Below are 12,199 nucleotides of genomic sequence, written 5' to 3'. Positions count from 1 at the left end.
TATTTTAAGCTTGATAATTCAATGAAATGGTTAAATTTTTTCCTTTCCTATTGAAATCTGTGCCTGTTGGACAATCAATTGTACAGTCATCCTTCTTGTAAATGTTCAGAAATCTTAAGCAAACAGAGGAAAGAGTCATGACTTACATCTTTTCCTCCCGCATAGGTTTAATACATGATTCATGCCCAATTTATTGAATAAGTAACTTTTTGAACCTGTTTATCTATCTATCATTTATTCATCTACCCAAAATACAGGTCTACACATGCTGATTTCTTCCTGTTGTACTTTTCAGTATATTCTTCCCAAAGTGTAGGCAATTATAGAAGCCTTGGGGGGCACAGAGTCGTGTAAATACATATGCTTCAGAAGCGCTTGTCACCTCACTTCATTAGCCTTTTCGATTTCCTTTTTAGTGCCTGCACAGTGCAAAATGACACCATTTCAAAGTTAACCATTTCTCCAACTGCTCCAGTAAAGAATGGAACTAATAGTGTCTTCACAAGTTTTGAGAACACTACTATATGGTTCTTGGGAACAATCAACTGCATCATTGTGGCTCTTGTCTTCTCTAAAGGAAAACCATTTAGGCAGCCCACATACAAAAACTGTGAGTAGAATTATACCAAATCAGAGGAGAGAGCTCATTCTTTGGAGAGGAGAACAGACATGCCTGGCTCACTCAAGGTGCAGTTCAGAGTTGGTGCTCATCTAGGGTCTTCTGACTTCCACTCCAGGGCTCTGTAAACACATGCAGCCTCACCTCCTGGTTTATTGCTACCTCCGTCAAAGCTGCATAAAATGCTAGAATTTCTTAATCCACCTCTTCCCCTCACTAGAAATGTCTCTAGGTATCTTTTCATGGGATCACTCTGAATTGGGAACCTTGTGCGTGTGTGCTCAGTCGTGTCTGACTCTGTAAAACCCCGTGAACTGTAGCCCATCAGGCTCCCCTGTGCATGGGATATGCTCGGTAAGAATACTGGAGTGGGTTGCCATTTCCTTCTCCATGGGATCTTCCTGACCCAGGGATCGAAACTGCGTCTCTTGCATCTCCTGCACTGGCAGGCAGATTCTTTACCATCAGTTGGGAAGACGCATTTAATTCTCTGCTTATCAGAATTCATCTCAGAGGATGTGAGAAGAACGATTACAGCACTCAATTGGACATGGCTATGACGTGTACAGTACAATAGTCAGGTGGTCTGTGTGATTGGCAGTTCTGGGAGCAGGTTCAGTCTGGGGGATCTTGACTATAGATCATTGAGGCTGATGACCAAAGTACCTCTCATCTCCTTACAGTCTGGGCTGGGGGTGAGGGAGCATGTTAGGAGACATGAGTGATCTGGTAAGAGACATATATTTATACAGCATCACTCCCTCTCTAAGTGGGAAAATGTAGAAGCACAATTTGAAGACTCAATATCCTCTGTTCAGAGAAAGTTATTTTGCTCTTCTTGGGGTGAGGAACCCGTGGAGTGCTGACCTCCACATGACTGCAATTTAAACATTTCCTGCTGCTGCTGTCCTGTTTATTTACAGCCCTCCCTTTTTCCAGAAAAGGATTTGTATTTGCAAATGATTTGCATTAAAGAGATTTGGATATCCCCAAGGCATTTATTGAAAACATATTTTGTCAATATTACCCTGTATGCTGTTATTTCCCATTTTTATTAATTAAAACATATAGCAAGCATGCTAAAATTTCCACTTAACTCAAAGGCATGCAAAAAATTGTAGAAGTGAGACTCATTTCATAGAAATGAGTACTTTTCATCTATTATGCTTATTTGGATGAAGAAATCAAGTAAATCTAAGCAGTGTTAATCAGTATATATCTGTCAATGAATGTGAGACTTTCTACTTAGATTTCTCTAAATGATAACTTGTATTCTTATTTCCTCAGATATATTTGTCCTTGTGCTGGTCGTACAGCTGAGTGTGTGTCTATTCATTCTATTTGCTGATATTCCAGAATTATATAGGTGCCTGGATGTAAGTCTTATCTCTGGGATATGGTGATATTTTATAGTTATATAAAATCCTGACTTCAAAAACTGGGCTGCAATTGCAATTGACATGGATTCGTGACACCTATTATTCTTTTGAGATGGGAGGGTTAAAAAGAATGCTGAATTTATTCATTTTTTAAATTTAAACTAGTCAGGAGATGACATTCTGTTTAGTCTTGACTTCAAGTATTTAAAAAACATTGAACACTTTACCTTTAAAAGATCACTGTAAGATTGGAAATTCAATTTATACATTTCCTTTTTCAAATGTGAGAGAATTTTTCCTAAATGGTTTTGTTTTGAAGCTGTTTAAACAGTTTTGCCTGTAACAATTTTGGGGTTAGTTCTCAAATTTGTATTTACATCTTTTAAAAACATCTTTAAAACATGTTTTTCTGTATGTACATACTTAAACGTATTCAAAACTTTTCAAAGATCCATATCCTATCTCAAGAACTCTCTTACATTTTGTAATTTTGAGACAACTTTGGAACTCTATAAGAGACAGAAATTTTACATAGTCAAGCAAGGGAAAATGTATATATTGATTTATTCTAACTTTTTCTTCTTTTGAATCAGAAGTTAACCATTAATAAATGTCTTTTAGACCAATAAATAGAATACAGAAGAGATGATAAAAGGAACTGAGCTTTTAGTTCTTTGCAAAATTTCCTGTCTGCTTCTCCATCTCAAAGATAAGTTCATGAGGGCCAAGATCCCATCTTATTCATTCTTGTATTTCCAGTGCCTAGCATAGTGAATGGTACATAATGGCAATGACTGATGACTGATCATTGTAGATCAGGTTCCTAAATGTAGACAAGCCTTTAAAGTACACAGTGCATTCAAAACCAGCAATACCTTCACAAGCCCACAGTGACATCTGACTTATATGCTAATATCTACATTCAGTTTTTCATTTTTATAATTGTATTACTGTAGTTAACAGTGCAATTGTATACATGAACTAGATTAGGTACTCATGGAGATAAATGGTCTTTGCCTACCAGCCTTGTAAGTGAGTTAAAATTCCTTAATCCTGCAGAAATTACAGGTTGGGACATGTTGAATTTAGTTATACTCTTTAATAATAAGGGGGCTTCCCTGGTGGCTCAGCGGTAAAGAATTTGTCTGCCAATGCAGGAGACACAGGTTTGATCCCTGGGTCAGGAAGATCTCCTGGAGAAGGAAATGGCAACCCATTCCAGTATTCTTGCCTGGGAAATCCCATGGACAGAGGAGCCTGGTAGGCTACAGTCTATGGGATCTCAAAGAGTTAGAAACAATTTAGTGACGAAACAACAACAAAATAGTGAAGACTCTTTTGCATGACTTCAAAAGATTCTGCAAAGAATTATTTCTCACATTAAAATAATTTTTTTATTATTTCATAAAGTTATGCATACATTTTATATAATGAAACTATGCAGGTAAGGAAAATTATAACATTATTGAGTGGATCCTTCCATCTTTGAAAATTCATATATTATAAATGTATATTTGACTGAGTTATGAAGTTCATTTTATTTTAAATGGAATCGTGCTGCTTTGCAACCTAGTTATTGCTCATTTTTTTAAAAATTCATAATTTTTTTTAAAATAGAGAAAACATTCTCATAGTTTAAAATTCAAAAATTAGAGAAATTGTGTAGTGAAAATCTCCCTTGTCATCCTTGTTCCCGGGTTACCATTCCCTGTCTGTGGAGACAACTTGTAACACCAGTTTACTTTGCATACTTTTGGATATGTATTATACACATGTATACATACATTTCTTAAAGGTATATTTTACCACATTTTTACACAAATAATAGCAAACTATTACATTTGTCCAAATCGTCTGATATGGAGATGTCCAGGTGAGATGAGATGTACAAGAAAGTTGTTGGAGAAATTACCCATAGAGGGAGGGGATTAGGCAGCCAGTGAAGGCGGGAGGGGGCCACACTATGATATGAGTCTGATCCCTCTGAAGGACAGAGAGATGGAAGGTGAGCTGAACGAGTCAAGTTTCAGACTGCAGCACAATTCCAGGAAAGTCAAGCCAAAGTTGCCCATCAGAGGTGTCTCACAAGAATGCGTGTGGGTAGAAGCCCTGGGGTCCTCACTTATTAACTCTGAGCAGACCATGCATGCAGAGTGTGGTCACAGAGTGAGTATGGTGGTAGATTCTAAGCATGCTGGTAGTTGGAGGGTTTGCCTTTTGTCCTCCAAGCAGCAGGAGATCCAGGTGAAGCATTTTCACGGCTTCCACAACCACACACACAATCCTGCACTTCGCTCTTTCATGTAACAGTGTATTTTGGTGCTTGTTGCATATTAGCACATGATGTTTTCTTATTCTAATGTAGTATTTCAATGTCTATCTATGTATACCATAATTTATATGAGTCCCCTATTGACAAACATTAAATTGCCTCTAATTTTTTACTATTACCAGCAAATAAAATAACTTTACACATATATTATTTCAGCCATGTATATCTCTAAGAGAAATTCCTTGAAATGGATTTGAACTTTGAATTTTAATATCACTGCCCTTCATAGAATTGTACACCTTTTATCCTCACCAAAGTATAAGGCAGCGTATGAGGCAGCGCCAGGTGCGTAAGAGTAGACTTCCATTCACTCATTCATTCATTTGTTAATTCATTCAACATGAATATGTAAATATTATGTGCCTGGGGAGGGGTCAGGGAAGATAGAGAGAAAAAGGGGCAAAAGATAGGTAGTGACAACCTGTTTCATCTCTGATTTCTGCATTGGTGAGAAGCCTTGTCATGACAGCCTGGGAAGCTGTATGCACGGTCCTGAGGGGGAAGCCCTGACTTAGGGCTCAAACTAGAACTCAGCTGAAGGGAGATATGAGACCACAGAGAAGAGGTTTGACAGGTGTACCCTCAGAATCTCCTGGGAGTAGAGCCACATTCCTGTATTCCCTCATAAAAACAAAACAAAGCAAGTAAACAAGAAACACTTTGGGGACTTCCCTGATGGTCCAGTGGCTAAGACTGTACTCCCAGTACAGAGAGCCTGGGTTCAATCTCTGGACAAGGAACTAGATTCCACATACTACAACTAAGACTCAATGCAGCTAAATAAATAAAAATTTTAATAAAACCCCAAAAAAGACTTTTACTATTTTTTTTTTTTTGCAAAATAACCAAATTTATTTTAGAAAATTTAGAAATTACAGAGAGGTAAAAAGAAGAAAGAAGGAAGATAAAAGAAAGCAACAATCAGTCCCCAAGTTATTGGAATCATTGAGTGTAATACTTCCATATTTTCGGTGCATTGATGCATAGACATACTTATGTATATAAAATGTATATGTATGTATATAAATGTAATACAACATACACGTCTATGCATGGGCTTATTGCATATGTAATTTGAAACCTATGAAAAAGTACACTATGAACAGCATGAACTTTTTGCAGCATGATTTGTCTTCAAACTGATTGTACTTCATCTCCCGCCAGCTGCTCTGCACTCCTGTCCTGTGGAGGGTCTACATTGTCATTATGCTGAGCTCCAATTTCATTGTGTCCCTTGTCGTGGAGGTAAGTGTCCTCGAGTTGCTGATACCTGGTTGGGTTGGTGGGGGCCATTCTCTGGGAGTCCAAAAAGGAACAGCTTTAGCCAAAAAGGTTTAGCAGTGCAAGGGGCTCCCTTCCTTGGCAACATGAGCAATGATGGTTCCCTGTGATGAATTCCAAACAGGGCATTAGTTTTCCTGTCTGTAAAGTGGGGCTGGGGAGGATGGAATAAGGTCTTATCCATATCTAAAATTCACATATAGAGAGCCAACTAAATTTATTTTTTGAAATTGAGATATGAGTCACATATATTAGATTCACTTATTTAAAGTGTACAATTCAGTGGTTTTTTTGGTATGTTCACTGAGTTGTGTAACCACCACCACTTTCTAATTCCAGAACATTCTCATTACCCCAAAAGAAATCTCATACCCATTAGTGGTTGCTTCTTATTTCCCCTTTTTCCTCCTTCACCCCCTGCTAACAACTAGTCTGCTTTCTGTCTCTATGAATTTGCCTATCCTGGTCATTCCATGGAAAGGGGATGGTATGATATGCGGCCTGTTGTGTCTAGCTTCTTTCCCTGAACAACTTGGATCATTTTTACTTTACAGATGGGAAATGAGATTCACAGTAAGTTTTTCCTGAGTTTTATTCTTTATGCTCCATTTCCTCAGTAAAATGAGTTGGTGCTCCTCTTTTCCCTTGCTATGTGCTTTACTCGCTGCTTCTTCAGTGCTGTCAGACAAAGTCTCCAGTTCTTAAGGCTTTCTTTCGGGGAGAGTTAAGGCATCCAGTTTGCACCCCAGAAAAGGCATCCAGTTTGAAGAAGGATGAGCTATAAAACTCCATCTGTCCTCATCCTGCTCTCGCAAACCCAGGATGGTTCCAGTGAGGGGGGATTCATGGCGGGCTGGGGGCCCCGGGGCCTGTCGTCCCTGCAGTGTCTTGTAAGCACAGAGCCTTCTTTACAGAGCAGAGTGAAGGCTGTGCAGGAGCTGGTGGCAGAAGAGAACATAGAATTAGGGTAAGGAGCATCTCTCTACATGCTAAACTAGGGCCTCCCAAACTTGAGTGGGCATCAGAATTCCCTGAAGGGCTTGTTAGAACACAGATTGTCCCGCCCTGCCACCAGCATTTCTGACTTGGTAGGTTTGCAGTAAATACAAGTTTTAGTTTTTCCAGTAGCTTGCCAGGTCATTCTGATGCAGCTGACTCAGGAACCACAGTAAAGAGCCCTATGCTAAACCATACGGTCCCCAAAGCCACCAGATTAATCAAAGAGCATCACCATGAGAGTCCTCTTAAGGAGTTGCAAAAAGATTGCCCTTGCCCTTTAAGGGATAATCTTATGTGTAGATCTTATTCCTGTCCATGATCACTTTATTTCCACTGTTTCAAACATCTTTCTCCATCTCTATGTACTGAAATACCATCCCATCCTCTGTGGCATAGCTGTGGTATTATCCTGTTCATGAATTTTTCCTGATGCATGGATCAGCTAGGCAAGTAGCAAAGCTCAGCTCACAGTGGTTTAACAATAAAGATATTTATTAACTCACTTAGCAAGAAGACTGGAAGCCAGTGGCTTCAGATCTAGTTTAGGGTCTCTGTGGCATTACTGGGAACCTGCAGTCTTCCACCTTTCCGTCTCACCATCCTTAGAAACTGACCTTTCATATTTGTGCTTGTTGCTTATGGTGCTCAGCTTAGCTCCCATGTAGCTGTGTTAGCTGGGTTTGAGGTCTGTTTTCAGTGCAGGTAAAAAGCAAATGGAAGAAGAGGTACCAGCAAGCTTTTTTTCTCACAAGTATGAACCTTTTATAAGGGAACAAAATATTTTCCTGCAGCTCACCAGTGAGCTTCCTCTTATGTCTCATTGCTTAGAACTATGTCTCATTGTCAGTTTTAGTAGGAAAGGATTCTGGTAAAGTGGATCTATGCCAAAAACTTGGACAAATTGTCCTGGACTAGTTATAATTTTTTTAAGGTGGCAAGGAAGAGCCAGGAGGAATGGATTGTAAGGTAATCAAGCAACAAAACCTGCCATAATCCCCCTACAGAAAACCATTCTCCTTCAGTATATTTGCAGTTAAGAATATAGTTGCAGAGTAGATTACTTGACTTTGAATCCTGGCTCTACCCTTTCTTGCTGGCTGATTTTGGTCAAGTTTCTATACTTCTCTGAGTCTCTGTTTCCTCATCTGCAAAATGATGATAATAATAGTAACTCATCTCATAGAATTGGGTTTCCCAGGTGGCTCAGTGGTAAAGAATCCACCTGCCAATACAGGAGACATGGGTTCGATCTCTGGCTTGGGAAGATCTCCTGGAGAAGGAAATGACAGCCCACTCCAGTATTCTTGCCAGGCAAATCTCATGGACATAGGAGTCTGGCAAAGGGCTTCCCTCATGGCTTAGTCGGTGAAGAGTCTGCCTGCAATGCAGGAAACCTGAGTTTGATGCCTGGGTTAGGAAGATCCTCTGGAGAAGGAAATGGCAACCCATTCCATTATTCTTGCTTGGAGAATCCCATGGACAGAGGAGCTTGGCAGGCTATAGACCATGGAGTTGCAAGACTCAGACGTGACTTAGAAACTAAACCACCACCAGATGAGCCTGGCAGGCTGAAGTCCATAGGGTCACAAGAAGTTGGACACTACTGAGCATAAAGGTTTATTCAATTCTTAAATTTAAGAAGTGAGCCTGTCTACCTCCACCCCAACTCCCCCACCCCCCACCCCCACCCCACCCCACATATGGAGAGGGTAATTTGATATGCACAAAACAAGTCTGAATGAGACCTTATTATAATTGCTAATCTCACAATCTAACAACCTCCTTCTTATAGGCAGAGGAGCTAATGTAGACAGTTTTAACAGCCCTTCTTGTATTACTTATGTATTTGTGTGTATATGTAAGTGTATATATATGTATGTGTGTATATATAGATATACATGAATTATTTGAATTGTTTGTCAAAAGAGTTCATGTGATAAAATTTTTGTTGTTTCTTGTTTGTTTGTTTTTTAAAGAAATGGTGTGTTATCAAGGCTTTCCTTTGTTTCTCCTTCTGTATCTAATTTACAATGTAGAATGACAGGACAAATATCTCAGTGCTTTCTTTGGTTTCCCCTTTCAGAGCAGCAAAGTAATATAGGTTATCACATTCTAGAATTGTGACAAAGTTCAAGATATGGTGGAGAGCACTAAAGTCTTTCTGTGTGTGTGTGTGTGTTGATTTGTTTTGTCTGAAGCCTGCTAAGATTTCCTGGATGTAAGTTGGATTTTAAAATCTTTAATTAAATACCCATGATCTTACTTTATCCTAGCTCTAAAGAGAACTACTGTTCTCTAGTTAATTAAGGAGGACAAAAAAACTTTGCTGTGGGAATGTAGAAGAACAGGTTTGGCGAGGCGTTTCCTAAGGTTTCCAAGATGCTGATGAGATAGCTATGTGAGTATTTAACTGATCAGCAGATGATCAGTTTTTAGAGGAATATTCAGACTAGCTCTTTTCTTTGATTTCCATAAGCAGTGTACTCAGATGTCAAAGATGGGTGGATTTTAGGAAACCACTATCTCTAGCAAAATTCCTTGTAGAATCCTACAGAATTAACTCTTTCAGTTTAGCAAAAATACCACTGACAGACAGCAAAACTAGTTCTAATTCTAAGGGACCTCTTAGGCCCTCATATTTTCCTCTTTGTTTCTTTCATGATAACTTCTAAGATGGTCTATCTCTGTGACCACACGTGATAAAACAATGAAATTAACATGATAACCTCTTAGGCACTATGTGTTATAAGTTATAACTTGAGCTCTATTCAAGGTTCAGTTTAACTCATGACATAAAATGTTTCTGAAGAGACATATCTTTTGCTATCTTAGAAAAAGGATTGCAATGAAATATTTGTAGGTGAAGTTTAGAGGTTTATATGAAAAAGGCTGCAATGCCAAACCCTTTATTAAATGAATAGTTCAGAAGAATGGTAAAGGGAGGCAGCTATGCCATGCCATGCCATGCCCTGCATTGTAACAGGAGCTGCTGCTGCTGCTGCTAAGTCACTTTAGTCGTGTCCGACTCTGTGTGACCCCATAGACGACAGCCCACCAGGCTCCCCCGTCCCTGGGATTCTCCAGGCAAGAACACTGGCGTGGGTTGCCATTTCCTTCTCCAATTCATGAAAGTGAAAAGTGAAAGTGAAGTCGCTCAGTCGTGTCCAACTCTTAGCGACCCCATGGACTGCAGCCTACCAGGCTCCTCTATCATGGGATTTTCCAGGCAAGAGTACTGGAGTGGGGTGCCATCGCCTTCTCTGGTAACAAGAGTTATACAATCCCAATGACAAATCTAAAAGGACAGAATTATCATTTCTAATCACTGAGGCTCAGATGGGATAATTAATCTGCACACAGGAGGTAGGTGTCAGAGCTGGGACTCAGATCCAAATCTGTCCAACTCCAAAACTGTGGCCCACATTCCCAGTTTTACCTGTGTTCAAGCTTACACAGTGATATGCTGGGATATACTTGGTTTCTATAAGGTCAATACCATTTGGTATTTTAAGTGTCATTTATATTAAATCAGCAGCAGCATATTAAATCATGTATAGATGTGATATGGAGTAAACTGCAGAATTTAGATGCTTTTACTGCTTCCCTGGTGGCTCAGATGGTAAAGCGTCTGTCTACAATGCGAGAGACCTCGGTTTGATCCCTGGGTCGGGAAGATTCCCTGGAGAAGGAAATGGCAACCCATTCCAGTACTCTTGCCTAGAAAATCCCATGGGCGGAGGAGCCTGGTGCAGACTACTGTCCATGGAGTCGCAAAGAGTCGGACACAACTGAGCGACTTCACTTTACTTTCACTGCTTCCCTGATAGTTCAGTTGGTAAAGAACCTGCCTGCAATGCAGGAGACCCCGGTTCAGTTCCTGGGTTGGGAAGATCAGCTGGGGAAGGGATAGGCTACCCACTTCAGTATTCTTGGGCTTCACTTGTGGCTCAGCTGGTAAAGAATCTGCCTGCAATGTGGGAAACCTGGGTTGGATCCCTGGATTGGGAAGATCCCCTGTAGAAGGGAAAGGCTACTCACTCCAATATTTTGGCCTGGAGCATTCCATGGACTGCAAAGAGTTGGGGTTGCAAAGAGTAGGACACGACTCATTGACTTTCACTTCACATTTAAGATACACATGAAATTCAAAAGAAATTTCATCCTTGAGGCAGACTACTTAAAGCTATATTTCTGTTTCAGAAACTCTCTTCCAGAAGCATTTCTTAAATGTAAAAGTTTGAGAGGCCTTGACCTCTCATGTGAAATCACCTTGGGAGGCAGAGACTTAAGATCTTTGTCAAGCTAGATTGAAGCAGTCAATGTGGTAGTGCCTTATGAGGACTATATTCTGGAAACAACCTCTGATTGTAAACAATAACTCTTTTATTTTGCAGGAGGCCATTATTGAAAATAGAGCCCTGTGGATGATAATCAAAAGATGTTTTGGCTATCAGTCAAAAAGCCAGTATCGGATATTGCAGAGAGCCTTGGCAAATGACCCCAGTTGGCCCCCAATAAACCAGACCTCCGACTCTGATATGCCAGAATGTGGCAGGGGAGTGTCTTACAGCAACCCAGTGTTTGAGAGCAACGAGGATCAACTATGAAGACAATGTGATATCCAAGTTTATATAACATAGAAACAATGACAAAAGGGACCATTTTCAGTTATTTTACTTTTTTTTTAAGCAACAAGACTCTTTTAATATCAGCTGGAGGTTTTGGAATCAAAAACCTATCCAATCATGGTGACAAATTAAAGTCTTTTTGATAAGATACTTTCTACAGAGCTGAACACTGCCCTAAGGAGAACACTTTTCTCCTGGCTTCTGAAAGTATTAGAGGTGTTCAATGACTCAAGAATATCCCAGGGATGGCAATGGGCCAAGAGATTGCCTGGCTGAAGGAGAAGGAGAGTATGTAATCTTTCTTCTTAGATGTATATGTTTTAATGAGTTGAGGGAAAGTAGCATAGAACTATAAACATGTTAAAGATCATTTTTGAATTCTTATTTCATTGATGGAAAAACAAATGCTGGAGAACCATCACACTGCTCTTTACTGTCTGGTTTCCTTTCCTTTGTGGTACTTTTCAGATCTGAGATATTTTCTTCTATTTCTGGCCTCTCCTGTGTATTAGTAAGGACAGGCTAAGCCAATGCTGTAATAACAAGCAACTCCAGTATCTCAGTGTCTTTACACTCAAGAACGTCTTTCTTGACCCAGGGGACTCTTTAGAATAGCCCTCCTCAGGATGGTGACTGCTCCAATCTGATGGTTCCACTGACTCAACACAAGAACTCCATGTGTACTGAGATAGGGAAGGAAGATGGAGGCTCTTCACTGTGCCAAGGTGGCACACATCTCTCCCATCACTCACAATTCATTAACCAGGAATTTGGCAAAGGAGCTGGGAAGTAGAGTCTCCTTAGCCCTGGCTTCATGGGTTTGCAATCTGGTGATCAAACCAGGGCTCAGAAAGCTCCCATTCTTGGTTTAGTACTCTGCTGTTGCCATCTTGACATTCTTAATTTTTAACAAGCATCCCCACAGATTGTCTAGTTAGTCTGGCTTATATTCCTGGGAAAG

The 12,199-nt window shown here is 40.0% G+C and overlaps 1 protein-coding gene across 2 annotated transcripts in view; it reads left to right on the top strand.

The window, feature by feature from the left end:
• The window catches only part of ATP13A4 (ATPase 13A4), a 123,371-nt gene extending 111,700 nt beyond the window's left edge, over positions 1 to 11,671 (top strand). The window contains exons 25-28 of one of the 2 annotated variants that reach the window (XR_015134135.1): positions 417 to 610; positions 1,907 to 1,995; positions 5,495 to 5,575; positions 11,005 to 11,608. Coding sequence is in view for 1 of the 2 variants with exons in the window: in XM_086320192.1 (XP_086176318.1) it covers positions 417 to 610; positions 1,907 to 1,995; positions 5,495 to 5,575; positions 11,005 to 11,217 (577 nt within the window). In the remaining variant the exon portion in view is untranslated. Of the gene's footprint in view, positions 1 to 416; positions 611 to 1,906; positions 1,996 to 5,494; positions 5,576 to 11,004 lie in introns of both variants that reach the window. The other variant, XM_086320192.1, reaches the window with a different exon arrangement.
• The last annotated feature ends 528 nt before the right edge of the window (positions 11,672 to 12,199 follow it).

This window comes from Bos grunniens, chromosome 1 (assembly GCF_055505025.1).
Source record: "Bos grunniens cultivar Pamir isolate PY7600 chromosome 1, Bosgru_T2T1.0, whole genome shotgun sequence".
NCBI lineage: Eukaryota > Metazoa > Chordata > Mammalia > Artiodactyla > Bovidae > Bos > Bos grunniens.
This window is presented reverse-complemented; position numbering and strand designations above follow the sequence as displayed.